This window comes from Mycteria americana, chromosome 11 (genome assembly GCF_035582795.1).
Source record: "Mycteria americana isolate JAX WOST 10 ecotype Jacksonville Zoo and Gardens chromosome 11, USCA_MyAme_1.0, whole genome shotgun sequence".
Taxonomy (NCBI): domain Eukaryota; kingdom Metazoa; phylum Chordata; class Aves; order Ciconiiformes; family Ciconiidae; genus Mycteria; species Mycteria americana.
In genome coordinates, this window is record NC_134375.1 from 7,806,377 (window position 1) to 7,821,866 (window position 15,490).

At 38.5% G+C, this 15,490-nt stretch overlaps 1 protein-coding gene across 3 annotated transcripts in view; it reads left to right on the top strand.

The window, feature by feature from the left end:
- Positions 1 to 15,490, top strand: part of SFMBT1 (Scm like with four mbt domains 1) — an 81,441-nt gene that overhangs the window by 56,836 nt on the left and 9,115 nt on the right. For all 3 annotated transcript variants that reach the window (XR_012777492.1, XM_075514221.1, XM_075514222.1), the window contains exons 7-16: positions 1,069 to 1,166; positions 2,279 to 2,380; positions 3,624 to 3,774; positions 5,647 to 5,729; positions 7,175 to 7,301; positions 8,007 to 8,120; positions 9,540 to 9,582; positions 10,858 to 10,922; positions 12,402 to 12,541; positions 14,047 to 14,156. Coding sequence is in view for 2 of the 3 variants with exons in the window: in XM_075514221.1 (XP_075370336.1) it covers positions 1,069 to 1,166; positions 2,279 to 2,380; positions 3,624 to 3,774; positions 5,647 to 5,729; positions 7,175 to 7,301; positions 8,007 to 8,120; positions 9,540 to 9,582; positions 10,858 to 10,922; positions 12,402 to 12,541; positions 14,047 to 14,156 (1,033 nt within the window). In the remaining variant the exon portion in view is untranslated. The remainder of the gene's footprint in view (positions 1 to 1,068; positions 1,167 to 2,278; positions 2,381 to 3,623; positions 3,775 to 5,646; positions 5,730 to 7,174; positions 7,302 to 8,006; positions 8,121 to 9,539; positions 9,583 to 10,857; positions 10,923 to 12,401; positions 12,542 to 14,046; positions 14,157 to 15,490) is intronic.

Genomic DNA, 15,490 nt, shown 5'->3' on the forward strand with positions numbered 1-15,490 from the left:
AGTGCGTGGAAGCGGAGGCAGAGGGTGGGACAGATTACCATGTTTACCAGGCATGTGCATGTCAGGGTGGGTCATCAACGAAGTGGGGCATAAAATGACTGAAACACAAATGGATTGCTTATGAGCTGAGCAGTGATGTAACAAGTTTCCTGATGAGGGGAAACCTTGAGGTAAAGCTGGAAAATGTTGAGCATTCACCCTAAAGCCTTTCTGCAAAGGCAAGTGTACATCTAAGGTTCTGGCACACTCTGTGCTATTAGTTGGGGAAATTCGGGTTGTTTAGAACAGTTGTTTTTGTTGTGGGGGTTTTTTAATGTTTTCCCCTTATGGCAAGAAGAAATCATGCTGAGGAAAACAAAACAATTTCCACTGAAATGACTGATCATACTGCCTTTGCTAGCGCTTGAACAATCTCTGCTGAAATCAGGATTGTGAACAGGGAGACGCCAAATCACTGAGAGAAACAAGATGGGTGGATTCCACAGCACTATTTAGGTGAATAATGGCTTTTAAAAATATTAGTTAGCTACTAGACTAATTTCCTTTTTATGTCTACGTAAGAGCCTTTGATACTCTCAGAGGCTTGACTTCAGGGATCCTTTGTGCATGATGGCACTGGTACAAGTAGTTCCTCTTCTATCAGAGAGGTGTGTGGTCTTCAATTACAGATGCTAAAAGAGTAACTTAGGCAACTGGGACAGAATTGTGGAACATTTATTGAGCTTTTTGCTTGCTTAAGCATAAAACAGACTAGTGTTATCCAGGTAGGATTTGTTTTCTGGTCATACGTTTCTCCAGAAGTTTTCCTCGGTGTTGATGTGACCTGCATTTCCTCAGAAAAACTAGACTGGGCAGCATATGGGTGATACTGCTGCTTGACTTCAGTCCCTTTTTGTAACACATCCGAATGGCTAAGAAAACAGTAAGTTTAAGGAAGGTATTTGCACAGATTCTGAACAGATTATGAACTTAGCACTTGGAGGAGCACAAATCAAACAGTGTTTTTTGAGGGAAAAGAAGAAGAAAGAAGATTAGTTCATTCACTGTTTTCCTTTCTTTTTACTCAAGCCATTAGGTCCTTGAAGAGCGAAGCGGATTGGCAAGAGATCCTGAAGAAGGTGAAAGAGGAGGAAGAGGAGTCGTCAGTTCCTACAGATCTCTTTAAGGTGAAGATGCGATATGTGTAATTTAATTCTGTGGATGATATGAAAATGCTATATTCCTAAGAAGTGATTCAGGGAAGTCAGTCACTGTTACTGAAACTTCTTAGGCTGTTCTGGTTTGGTTTTTTAATTTTTTTCCTTTCTCTCTCCATTTTAAAAGATCATACTATAATACAATTCTTGTTAAGTTAGACAACGCATCCATCACACATATGTGAGCAAGTAGTTGTCATACTGGGAAAAATCCCTGGTTCTGATCCCTTATAATGGTATCTCCAGTTGTTCACCAGCTGGTCTTGTGTAGATTACTGTCCTTCTAGAGGAGCGCAGGGTTACTGCAGTCTCTCTAATTGTGCAAGTACATTGGAAAGTTTAATGTGTAACACCTAATCCGTAACCTGATAAAGTCACACATGCTGTATAAGGTGTCCTCTTACAACCTGAGTGTCAGTAAATGTTACTAGTGAGTCTGAATTTAAGTACACATGAATTAAAATTTAAAAAAACCCAAACAAACAAACAAAAAAACCCAACAAAAAACCCCACAAAAAACACCAACAACTTGACACGTTTTGAGAAGAAGGAGTGTAAATTTAGTCCTTCAAGTTCTTAGTTCATTTTTCTCAGCTTCATTTGGACCTGTAAGCAGAACAGAACAGGAGATGCTGTTGCTCTTGAATGTATTGGGTCATATACAGATCAGGATATACATAATTCTGGAGCAGGAACCCTGTTTTGCAGGTTTTTGTTAGGCTGAAAATGTAGACTTCTATAGTTCTCTTTTAGATTAGCTCATGATGAGTGCTAAAGGTTAGGGGGGAAAAAAATTTTCTATTGACTTACCAGACCACCCTGTATTATGAAATCTTGCTTTTACGTGGAGAATATCAGAGGAGGAAATCTTTGGGACTCAATTTCCTAAAACTCATAGAAAACTGTGAGTCTCAGAAGGCATAGTTGGCCTTTTCATTATAGAGAGGTTGCTGGTACTCCGACACGTTTGTTTCTTAGAATGAACTAATAAAAACTCAAATTATCCTCTTCAGTTGAATTACATAAGGTACATCTTTTTGATGGAGAAAGGCAGGTAATCACTCTGATACTTCATTTTTCAGGATAAACCTGTGATTGGAGTGCATTCGTTCTCTGAAGGCATGAAGTTAGAAGCTGTGGACCCAATGGCTCCTTTTGTAATCTCTCCTGCTACAGTTCTCAAGGTACTAGGGTTCTTTAATTTGTCCTGTTAAGAGTCAATTCCATTGCTACTTCTCTTCTTAAATGCTCAGGAAATTCTCATTAATTGATTATCTTAAAATCTTGAATTAGTTTTCAAATTCAGTATTTTATATGCTTCCCTTAGGGGACAGGTTGCCAGGAAAAAAAAGAACTTAACTGCTGATGGTGAAGACATTGGATTTGAAAGTAGGGGAAAAGTTCCATAAAGATACAAGCTCAAAAGGTCAAATGGCTGAAATTGTCAAACCCAGATTTTTAAAATTAGATATAATCCCTCATAATCTGAGTATCCACTTGAAGATAGATTTGGAGGTTTTGTTTTTGCAAAAGTTAACGGCATTACTATGTACAAGCGCTGACGTTTAAGTAGCCTGGTTTTCAAACAAGGGCCCATACATGGGTTTAAAAGTTAAAATGAAAACTCCCAAACATAATCAGGTTTTGAGCAACTTCTGTCTTCCTATTTTAGTAAACAGGTGAAAGGTTCTAAAGAGACCTGCTTTGATATAGTAAACCAAAATGTTGCTGTACAACATAAAGCTAGGACATATTTTAATATCGTTTTTTGTATATTTTCTAGAAACCATTGCTTTTTCTTTAGGACAGATAGTCTGTCAATATGATATCTTACACTTTGGTGATCTCTCTTTTTTTAAACTCCAGTATACAGTTTCTTCAAATAAGATGCTCGCTTATTACTAAAAAGGTACAACTAGTTCCAAACAAAGCAAAATCATTTACTTTTCTTTATATTTTCTTGTCCTGTTCCTAGTTACTTTGGGAGCATAATGGTTTTACTTGTGACAGTCCATCCTAGGACACAGTTCAGCCTTGTTGTAATAAGCAATTTTGTTATTACAGAACGGTAATAAGACCGCAAACTCTAATTTCTCTGCATTTTTCATAAGAAAATTTCATATAGCATTTGATCACCTTATTTTTCAAGTGCTTGTACATTGTCTTTTATTATTACTTATTTATTATTACTTATCTGGAAACCTTTATTAAGTTTCCAGATAATGCAGAGGAGTCTGCTGGTTTATGAATCCCATAGAGTCTTTTTTAATATTTTTTTTTTTTTTTTCCCCTCACAGTATTGCAAGGTAAAGGGTTTCCATTGTGCAGTGTTGCTGTTTAATAAAGTTATCAAAATGGGGGAGAGGGAGCAGTAGATCAGAATCTGCTACTTACAAGACCACATGGTTCTCTTTTGGCTAACTACAGGTATACAATGAAAAATATTTCATGATAGAAATTGATGACTTGAGACCAGAGCGTACAACCAGCCAGTCTTACATTTGTCATGTCAACAGTGCTGGTATTTTCCCTGTGCAGTGGAGTCTGAAGAACGGCTTGCATCTCAGTCCCCCACCAGGTATGTTTGTGCAAGCTTGTCATGCTCACTCCTCTTTGAAGGAAGTAGATTGGCAGTCCCCAGAGTGCTTTGTTTAGGACAACACCTCTGCAAAAGTATTACATGTAGTAGCACAAGCAAAGAACAAGAAAGATCAAATTCTGAGAAACAGGAGCTTTGAGTTAGTGAAACTGAAGTTTCCTGTGTACGTGCCTGGATTTGAGAAGATGACAGTGGCTGGGGATGTTGGTCATGCATAAAAACCTGAACACTTGAATGAATGGAGTATGTGTTCCAGGGCTGAAGGCAATGTTGATTTCAGCATTAATTAACATGATATCAGAAGACTATAGTCTTCATATTGGATTTTTCCTTCTGATCAAAATGAGACATTGTTATCCAATGTCTTATAATATTGTTAGAATATCTTATCACTTAGAAGTTAATGAAGTATTTTTTTTCCAAGGACCTATCAGGCAAGGTAGCAGATTGCTGAAACGTTGCTTCGGGACATAAGGGAATTGGGGAGTGATCCTCAGCTACTGAAATATTTATGCATTTTCTCAAAATGGAAATGTCAATGGTATTGTAAAACCAGGGACTCGGTACTCTTATTCACTGTCACAGAATTCAGAATGCTTTGTTTTAGCTGCCCGTGACATCAGAGGAGCAAAGAGCATAGGATGTTTGTCTCTTGCCTTTCCTTGGGTAAGGTACCAAAAGTAGCTTTGCTTGACCCAGCTTTACCTAGAATTTTGCATGCGAAAGATGAAATCTCACTTTTTAGGCACGTGACTGGAGCTGACCAAGATTTTAAGCTTCTGTTCTCATAGGTCCCCCGGAAATGGTGGGCATTCTGAATTGTCTCGAGTCCTACTGGCACTGATAAAACTGAGAAAAATAAATAGGTCCTTCTGTGGTTAGGCCCTAACCAACTACTCTGAGGAGCAGTTGAACTTAATGTTTTTAGATTGTCATGTTAATCCTATATTCTTAGACTAGTTTTAAAATTTTGTTTGGTATCTTAAACCCTTGTCACAGGTGTCTCTTGTAGGGGAGTGCTTCCAAGGTACTACTGGAATAACTGCGACAGTTGTCTCCTTGCTAATATACTGCCAGCCTCAAACTATCACGGCAGCACACTTCAGCACCCAGTTCCTTCCAGTTGTTTGCTTTTTATTAGATCACAGGGAAGCGAAGTATTTCCTCTAAGTAGAGTTTAATTTGTCTTGTTCTTGGAGAGATGCTCTGTCCTGAGATGTCCAGAGATGTCTGACTCTATTAAGACTCTTCCCTTCAAACGTGTATGCAGATTTACAGCTATTAGCAAACTTGACGAACTTCTTAAGACGACTAACTGCTCTGTTTAATGGCTTGGTATTTAACATGCGTTTGAGAGAGTAATATGTTGGTATTGAGCGCATTTTGGGTGCTCTATTCTAAAAAAATTTTTAAAAAGTTTCAGAGCTGACATGACATTAATGAAGTAATCTTGCAGAAACTTTGCCAGAATTTCATCTGTACCTTGTGTAAAGGATGCAAACGCTTCCCCGTGTTTCGATTGTTGCCCTTATCTGCTTAACAGATGTGCTTGATTTGTGCTTCAGGTTGCTCTCTGTGAAGTCACTTTTAGTTTGACACCATTTCAAGTCAAAAACGGGAGTCAAGGTAGACCAGTGCCCAAAAGCCCCTCTGCAATGAAAATAAAGAGGGTATCTCGAATATGTGAGAACCATGCTATGGGCTGACCTCAGATGGCTCAGTGAAGCCCTAGTCAGCTGACAAACTTGAGTAACCCAAACAGATTTCAGTGACCTATACTTCATGTCAGCTTGAAATGAGTCATTTGTTCTCATGCTGTTAAACTAATCCCTTTGCTTTTTCTTCACTTAGGTTATCCTGGGCAGGACTTCGATTGGGCAGACTACCTCAAACAATGTGGTGCTGAGGCAGCTCCCCAGAGCTGCTTCCCTTCGGTAAGGTTCTCTTGCAGAAAAATCTCTTTCCTGTTACGTGAATGACACTCTTGATTCCAGGGAGAAGAACCTTTTGCATGTTTTTTACTTAAAGTACCTGTGATAACTGAGGAAATGAAAGAGTTAAGAAAGTGCAAATGGATGTGAACAGTAGTAGGTGCGTGCCCACTTCCTAGATAAGTAAGTGGTGGACCAAATGCTTCAGTTGTGATAAAGCAGATCGAAAAGAAATGAGCGTTTTGTAAAAATGAGATGTGTCGGAGTTCATGGAATAGTCGTAAAATAGTATCAATCCTTGGCACTCCTGTAATTGTGGAAACAGGGCCTTTTAATAGACCTTGTTTTCATTTACTTAGTGTACTCTTTCAGTCTTCCTTCCTTTCAGCTTGCAAAATTCATTCCATTGTATTAATCAATACCAAGTCATCTTAAATTAGTACCAGATAATCATTTTACATTAATCAGTGCCTGAAGTACTTGCTAGATTTTGGGCTTTTGTTGGTTCAGTGACAGTATTGCTGTGTCCCAAAGCAGCATACCTTGTCAAGCAGAAAAGGGTACTATTAACACTGCCTTCCAATTCCATTTACAATACTTGGGCTATTGCAGTGCTTAGGGGAAGAAATTAAAATGAATAATTACCATTTTTTGAAGAGGGTGTTGCTGGCTATGAATTCTTGTTGCCCTTGTTCTGTCTTGTAAGCCGTGGCATCCTAGAACAGGTCATTGAATTTATTATCCCTTTTCTGAGAAGAGTTGATCACTGTAGGCTAGTTCCAGAATTCGTAATGTATTGATCCTGTAATTATGTTGCAGAGCGGCTCTGGGAGGAGAGTCCTCTGTCTGGCTGTTACTTCTTATCTTTAATTCAGGTGCTTCAGAGCCGGATAAATACTCATTCTTACATTTTAGGAATTTTTCGATAAATGAGGACTAAATTGGTGAACAAAGTGAAATCCCACTTATCCAAAAAATGTAAAACGAAAAGAAAAATTCCTTTGCTGTCTGCCAGAACTCACTTGGATGAGGCAGGAATGTTATTTGCATACGTAAAATGGATTTTCAAGCTAACAGAATAGAATAGAGAGCCTGGTCAGACTGTTTGTCAGACTTACCATTTAGGTAGCAAGCAGCAGAGAATTCCTGGTTGCTCCGAATGCACTCAATCCTTTCAGAGAGTCTCAGCATCCTTACTTTTGAGTACAAACAGGTTCTTTTCTAGGTCTGTCTGTAGAGCCTTTTTTAACTTAAATTCTTTGTAGTTCATAATATATCTATCTTGTATTCAATGTGCTAATTATCTGAAATTTTCTCTGACTGCATGAGTATCTTTCTATGTTACTCTAACACTGAGGCTTTTTTGTGTTGCTCCTGTTCCTGGCTATTCATATTATATACTAGATATACAGATGGTATTTTACTGAAGTATTCTGTCTTTTTCCTAGTTAACTTCTGACCATGGATTTAAAGAGAATATGAAACTTGAGGCTGTGAACCCAGTTGATCCTGAAGAAGTTTGCATTGCTACAGTCACCAAGTTGAAAGATTCCTACCTGTGGCTTCAGCTGGAGGGTAAGCCTGATGTGGGAGAGAAGAGTAGCACTTGTATTGGTTCTTCCATAGTACCATCATCAAACCCGAAGAGTATCTGGAGCAAACTCACTGCCTGCTGAATATGGGCAGGAAATCACCGTTTCCTCAAGGAAAACACAGCAAAAACCCATTTGCATTGTCTGTTTCCCAGTTAGCCTTGGATGGCAGGGCTTATTTAAGCCAGACGAAAATGGCATTTGTGCATTGCAATGTGTTGGTGCTAGGCTAGTGCACTGTGCGAAGTGCTGATCAGTGTCTTTTAGAAAGCAAGGGCCTTGTAACATTTTTACAAATGGGTGATTTGCATTCTGAGCAAGCTTTGGCCGGACCTAGGAAGAAAACTTTTACAGAGGTTCTTCATTAAGGTAGAATAGGCCTATGTCAGCCATTCTCCATTATAATCCCATTTCTTGATTGGAAGTACATCAGCATGCACTTAACTATGCACTGTGCATCTCTGCTAAACTGTGGATGGCAAATTCCCATCTCCAGCCTTTAGGAGGAAGCAAATGAGGTCAGGAAAGAATCTGGTCAATAAAAGGGGATGAATAAACAATTGATACTGTGTTCCAGATATGCCATAAGTAAAATCAGCTTCACTGGCAAACATATAGCAAGCATTAACCAAATGAGGTTTTTTATTTTTATGAGTTGTTTCAATTTTTGCTTCTCTAAATTAAACAGGCTCCAAGAAGCCCGTCCCTGACTGTATAGTGAGCGTGGAATCAATGAATATATTTCCAGTGGGTTGGTGCGAGACGAATGGATATCAGCTCAGACCTCCTCGCAAAGCAATAGGTATGAGTTCTGTTCTATTTGCAGCGGTTAGCTGGTGAGATAGAGATGGCGAGACCTTCAAAGGCAGGCTACTGCAGAATTATTGCAGGCATCACTGAGTTCGGAAACACTTAATGTACAGAGAATCCATGCCTTGTGCAACTGTTCCCTTGGCTATTAGGTCCAGTTGGAATCCATACAACAACTCCAAAACAGGCAGTGTTGGCTTGAGACCCTTGCATGCTGTATGAGCACGTGGAAACCATCCATTAGTCACAATAAAGAAATCCGTATCTGTGTGTATGCACACACACCCATGCTATGCATATACTTTTGTCTGAGCTGTTCTTGCCATGTGTCTGACCCTGATACTGATTTTACACTTGCACTTGTGCAAGTAAAATTAATGCCATAACAAAACAATGTTGAGTGTGTATATGTTTTAGAGTTGAAATAAAGGGGACTAGCTTTCTAAATGGGCCAGAGGGTTATGATCCCTTAATGACAAAATGTGGCAAAGTAAATCCTACCTGGTTTAACTACACTAGTGTCTTCTCTCAGCTGGTTAGTGAGCTCTGTTTATTAAAGTTTAATGGGAGTTGGAGAAACTGAAGAACTTCCTGAATGTTTATTAAGTAAGATATTAAAATTGTAAGATTGGAATGAGCTGTCATTTATTGCAAGTCAAAGCAAGAGAAACTAATCTGAGACATGTCTGCACTGCCAAGGACAGAAGTAGGGGGTGAGGGGGACCTAATTAGAGAAAAGATGCTTTAGAAAGAAAAAATCCAGGAGTTTGGGGACAAAGCCTGAAATTGCTGAAGAGGCACATATTGCATTACCTTGTTTAATAATATTACTTGATTGTGAAAGCCAGAATTAGCAAGTGGACCCATCACCTAGTTGACTTTCTTAGTTGCAACATTGTTTTCCTCCATAGTAATCAGCTTAAGTCATATATGTTTCTGACCAGCTGATTTCATTCCGTTTCAACATTAAACGGTGTTGAAGTTCCCTGTGCCAGTAAAGTGGTGAGTTGGGCCTATGAACCTAACCTTTGGTTAGGTTTCAGCACCTTTGGATGCTGAAAAAGAAAGCAGATAGTTCCTTTTTGGCTGGTATTACAGGTAGTTTAGGGGCTATGATGCAAAGAAAGATGCACAAAAAGTGAGATTTCCTAGAAGACTGGGAATATGCATGCCTGATTTAATGAATTTTTAGTGAAAGTTGAAGTAAATCTTTTGGGTTACTTCAAATTACATGGGCCAGCATGTCTCTAGTGCAGATGGGTCAGCTATCTAACCTTGCAGTGACTTTCAACATGGATTCTTTTTGGCATGTAACTTAGAGGAAATGAGTCTAGTGTATATATTGTACTAGAATTTTCATTTGTTTGTCTCCCATACTTTGCTGTTTATGTTTTCTTCTTCTTCCTTTCAGTAAACAAGCAGAAAAAAATTGCAGTAGTTCAACCAGAGAAACAGTAAGTGACGGGTTTTTTGCTTTTATTTTTTGTTGGGGTTTGGGGTTTTTTTTCTTCTTCTAATTGGTAAATCATGTTGTCTTAGGGGAGATTTAGCTTTACAGAAGTGCTGTACTGAGGGCTGAGAGATTCCACAATCCATTTATCTTAATGGTGGTAGTTCTGCTGATCTTGAAAAAGACCTCTTGCACTGCTATAGTAGGAGATAGAAAGCATGGAATTTGTTTTTTAACAATGCTAGTGCAACTCAGCTGAATTATTGAAGTCGTCAAGTCATTGAAGTTCTGGGGTTGAAATTGTTGATCTTTCATTTTTAAAAGATTGCATTATCTGTGAGTACTGGAGTGCATTTAGGAAAAACTAGCCTGACCTTAAGACTGTGTTTGTAAGTTTGTGCTTGAGCCTTTTTTTAATGGTGATTAATAGGGAAAATTACTGGATTCCCTTTTGGTTGTATTCCCTTCTTAAATAATACAGTTTCTGTAATGTAAACATGCTTAGAAAATGTGGCTGCCTTAACATGTAGCTGTGATTTTGCACAGCTGATCAGAAAATTTGGCTTTAGTGTGAGCACTGTCATTTAATAGATGAACTTCTAATAGTTCCTTCCCAGATTACATTTGGCCCAGACTAACCAAAAAGGAGTTTTGCTAATATCTACAATTTGTCTATAAACTCTGTGTCATGCATATGAAACTCCTTCATGTGAGCCTGCTCAAAAATGCTCAGTAGAATGCCTGACAGTTGGTTTTATTGACTCTTACAGCTTTACAAACACCAGATCTGTCAGTAGTCCTGCCAATGTTTTCATTGCTCCTAAAATACCGAGCAGACTGTTCTTCCACGTTTTGTAATTGAAATTCTTACCAGAGTACTTGAGTCATTTTGGTTGTATTTTGTTTAAAATCCATCTTTTTCAGAATGCATAAGGTAAGACTGTACGCTTGACTTGTGCCATGAAATGTGAAATGAAGTTAAAAGGAGGCAGAAAACGTAGACTATTGTCAGTAGCTTTGCGTAGTGTGTTTATCAGCATGGTAGCCCATACACTGCAAGCAAGGACGGATTGCTGCTAGCTGTAGCAGTGCAGTAGTCCTTTCCAAATTGAATTTGATAGTTCTTGCATGTTGTTATTGTGAAACAGGGGAGGTATAAAAAGCAGATTAATAAGGCTGGACCTGGAGAAAAAAAAAATTAAATGGTTGCTTTTAGTAACTGAGAGGTGGCTATCCTTACCATCTGTCCCTTTTCCCAATCTTCTTCCTTTCATTTCAGAATTTTGTCTTCAAGGACAGTTCATGATGGACTAAAGAACCAGGAACTGAACTCTTCTGACTCAGGTATTGATCAGAGAGGGCGGGCTAACAAAGACAAAATCCTGTAACAGTTCAGCTGCCTCATCGTTCAGCTGCTCAACACTCTTCTGTTAGGAGAGGGGAGAGGAGGAAAGGGTTTGAAGATTTTCATCCCTTGATGATTTGTTGAACTTCAAAAAACAATGAAACAAACAAAAGCATACAATTACTTGTGCCCTGCAATTGATATGTGCATTAAACCTGGAAATTAGATTTTTACACCAGAACATCCCCCCCGAGCAGAGGATATGTGGAGCCAAATGTGTACTGTGACCCGTGCAAATGATTTTTTTTATTGTCACCTGTTATGTTTAATAATGTTGGGAGAAACATAACAGGCATGCTGCATCTGTGCTCTTGAGTTGTTAGATTCTAGCTTTGGGAAGCAGGTTTGTCTGTTTTTTATGATAACTTCATCATCATGATAAACAAAAGCAATTCAAACAGTAAACTGCTTTGTGTGCCAGATGGCGAAATCTAATAATTTTCTAAACTGTTGCAAGAATGAATATGATGAATAAGTACATCTGCTGGTGAAACAGTCATACAGATCTATCTGTTTGGCAACAAAATGCCTCTTCTGCTGTTTTCTGTACAGTGAAATGCACATCTGAAGCTGCACCAAATGCAAGCTTTATAGAAATGATTCGTGCTTGCTTAGCATTTTAATTAGCTTTTAATAGAATCATAAGGTAAATTTGACTTCATTTATTTATCTGCCAGTTACCAACTACTGAATTTAAGATCTTTAAGTGATAGTGTTGCTCAATCAAGAACAACTACAACACTGCTAAGGGTGAAACAGTTTTGTATTTATACATAAGTATCTTGCAATACATATTTTACATAACTTTAATTTTGAGCAGCGTTGAACCGTTTAATAGGTTTAGAAAACTTGATGTCACTTCATCAAAGATCGCTTCATCAGTTGCTGCATCTTTTGTTTGCTGAATGAGGGAAAAGAGTCTAAAAATGCAAAGCAATGTGATATTGCAGTTTAGGATAAACAGCGGAGAACAACTTTGCCAGCTTCTCTGGTGGCAGAAGTTTGGGGGAGAGATAGTTACTTGACTGGAAAATTTATCCATAATTGCTGTGTAGGAAGTGCTTCTCCTACCAAAAAGTTGGGATTGTCGTCTTCTTGCCTGTTCTCACTGGTGCAATACCATGAAGCATCAGACTAGGCAGGAAGAAATGCTTCTTTTCTGATAAATGACCAACTTTATTTCCTGTAGTTTGACAATTTGCAAGCATGTGTGTGAAGTATGAAAAATATTTTGGCAACATGGAATAATTAGTGCTGTCATTGCAAATGTGACACTGAAACCACCCCAAATTCATGTCATTCAAGACTTTTTTCCCCTCGTTTTTTACAGCAGGCAAAATATTATGTATTGCAAGAAGTCATTCTTTGCTGGGGAGGTTGTAGCAGGTGATTGAAATCTTTGCTTTCTCATTTCTCAGTGGTAATTAATGGAAAGTACTGCTGCCCAAAGATCTACTTCAACCACCGGTGCTTCTCAGGGCCTTACCTTAACAAAGGCAGGATTGCAGAGCTTCCTCAGTCTGTGGGACCTGGGAACTGTGTTCTTGTTCTGAAAGAGGTGAGGTGGTTGCACATAGTGAACCTGCGTAGCAGTGTATCATAAATGCTAGAGTGTGTCTCTAATTATAGATGGATAATTAATGAATTTAATTGATAATGAGTAAAGAGGGGGGTTTGTATAAAACCAATTGTAAATCATGGACTGTTTTATGAATGGCTGGAAAGAGTAAAAGCATCTTATTTATCTGAGTTACAGGCAGCCTTCTACTGCTAAACTTTATTTTAGGTTAAAACAGAGTAACGTGTAATTACCACAATTGAAGGAGTTAGTATCTCTTTATAGCTGTAATAAATGCTTCAATTTTAATTAACAGAATTTAGCTTCAGATAATCCCAAAATTCCTTTACAGTTTGCACAGTTGATGTTAAAACAGGAAATACAGATTTTCTTAGTAGAAATGGCAAACTGTTTTTGGAAATTGGAAAATTAAAAGAATTCTCTGTGTTTTATAAGCCAGATACGATTTGCAAAGATCAGATGAAATTGTGGTTTTGCTTTCTAACGTAACTGAGGGAAGGGAAGAGGGAGGAAGAGGCCATTCTTTAATGCCAGAGAGTCTCTTCTGCAGAACGTGTTTCACAGCAAATTTACAGATACTTTAATGCAATAATTATTTTTCCAAAATCTTCAAAAAGGTCATGTTGGGTCGTTATTATCTGACCTGAGAGGCTGACTGTTGCTAAAAGTTCAACCAATATGCTTAGTTACATTCATTTCAATTATGACTCTTGCTCAATGTATGAATCCTAGAGTGAGTTTGGTACTTGCATTATATTTAATACTCTTCTTTTGAACTATAGACCTCTGGACTGCTGCATTAGTAGGACTGAAGCTGCGAATTTGTTACGTCAAGGTTCTCACGCACCCAGTTTGGGAATGATTTGGAATAAGCACTTACTGAAAATAAGAAATACAGTTTGAATGCACACTTTGTACTATCCCCCACTAACTTCAGGCTATTCACAACTTTGAGTTACTTTACAGCACCAGAGAAATTCTCATTGTATTATAGTACAGGCCTTATCGTGGCTCATGAAAGCAAAACAGAGGAGAGCTTAAGATTCTGCAGGATGACTTTGTAGCAAGTAGTGGGTTGGCAGGCAGCAAAATCCTGCAGCATTTTTTGGCACATCTTCACATGTCAAACAATCTCTGAGATAATCACTCAGATTTACCCAAGGTTATGCAAGTTTTGTGGTATTCAGCCTCAGGCTTTAATTTAGTGACGTGTAATTCAAGGGCAATGACTTGGAAATTGCTAGATACACTCGTGACTTTGCAGACAAATTCTGAAGGTTTGGCAAGGCTCAAAGTGTCAACTGCTCTCAGTTTTCATTTTGGCAATATCGGGAGGTATCTGTCATCCTGCTGTGAATGAGTGCTTTGATGCTAGAAAATTTGGATGAATAGAAGTAATTTCCTATTCTACCCTGGCACTTTAAAACAGATTTATTGTACAAAGAACTTAAACATGTTTTCTCCTCTTCCCTCCCTCACTGTAGGTTCTCACTTTATTGATCAATGCAGCTTACAAACCTAGTCGTGTCCTGCGAGAACTGCAGTTGGATGAAGAGGCTGCATGGCATGGGCATGGAGAGACCCTAAAAGCCAAGTAAATTCTTGTCGTGTTCCCTATTTAGTTGATCCCAATAGCGATGTTCTCTGCAGTCTATGCTTTAACTTCTCACATTTCAGACAAGGAAAAATTGCTTATAGCATATCAAGATGCTGACAGCCATTAAACTTCCAAATCTTTATAAACTTCTTTATGAATTTCTGGTGAAGTGCATCTGATTTCAGTGCTCCTTTATGCCAGGTGTGCTCTGCTACTGGCATGTAAGCAGCTAGTGGTGAAGAATGGTGTGGTACTAGTACAACACAGAATATGCACTGGTACAATATAGCATATACACTGCAGGTGAGGTTTAAGGTAATTTAATTCACCTGAAGATAATTGTCAGTATTTTAAAGCAGAAGCACATCTGCTCAGGAAGCTTCTCAGATTTCCATGGCATTTCCACACAAATTTCTCTGTGGAAGAAGATTCCTCTGAATTTAAGTTATAGCAGTGCTCTGAAATGGCCTGGCATGGAAGTCTTTCTACAACAGCCTACCCTAAAGTGCTCCCTAGTTTTCCTGCTGAGCTATTTGGGTTGGAGCTTCTTTGCAAGATTATTTTGTGGCTAGGAAAAAAGCAGTGATCATATTTACATATATTTGATAAATCCAGATACTCCTTTATAGTCTAGTGATGGTCTTGTAGTTAGGTCGCTGTGTGTACTAGAGATAAGATTTTCCCAATGTGCCATAGCACACTTTCCCACATAGTTTTGAACATGTCAGTAATTCTTTTGTTGGATCAGTTTCATATGTAAAAAGACACCTTTCTATGTATTGAGGAATTGCTCTGGATTTGGATGATAGGAAGATCATGTGAAAGGTTAATGTAAATAGAAGATGTAGCTGAAGAATAGAGGAAAAAAAAATTGTTTGGTTTTACTGAAGTTGCTGTGTGCTTTCTTTTGTCACAGTAGTGACACCAGGGATATCTGGACTATGATGATATAGCTCTTTCTTTCAGTGCATTAACTAGATACTTGCAGGCCTGAGACATCCCTAATAGATATCAGCACGTGCCAGTAGCTGTGCTGTGAGAACAGAGCAGAAATGATGAATGGCTCTGGCAGATAATTTCACCGTGTGGCTCTGTCAGTGTCATGGCAAGGCTGATGAACAAAAAGAAATCTTTTCTTAATTTAAATCAAACAGGAGCAATATGTGGAGTCATGGCAAGTGACTGTCCTGACAAATTGTTTAGCAATTAGATGAGAGCTGATTGGAAATGTGACAGTAGTTCATTTGTTTGCCATAGTATGTGCATAGAATGGCTCACTAGAAGCTGACTGCTGTTACCTTTATTAGCTGAATTGGTGCACTCTGTCTTGG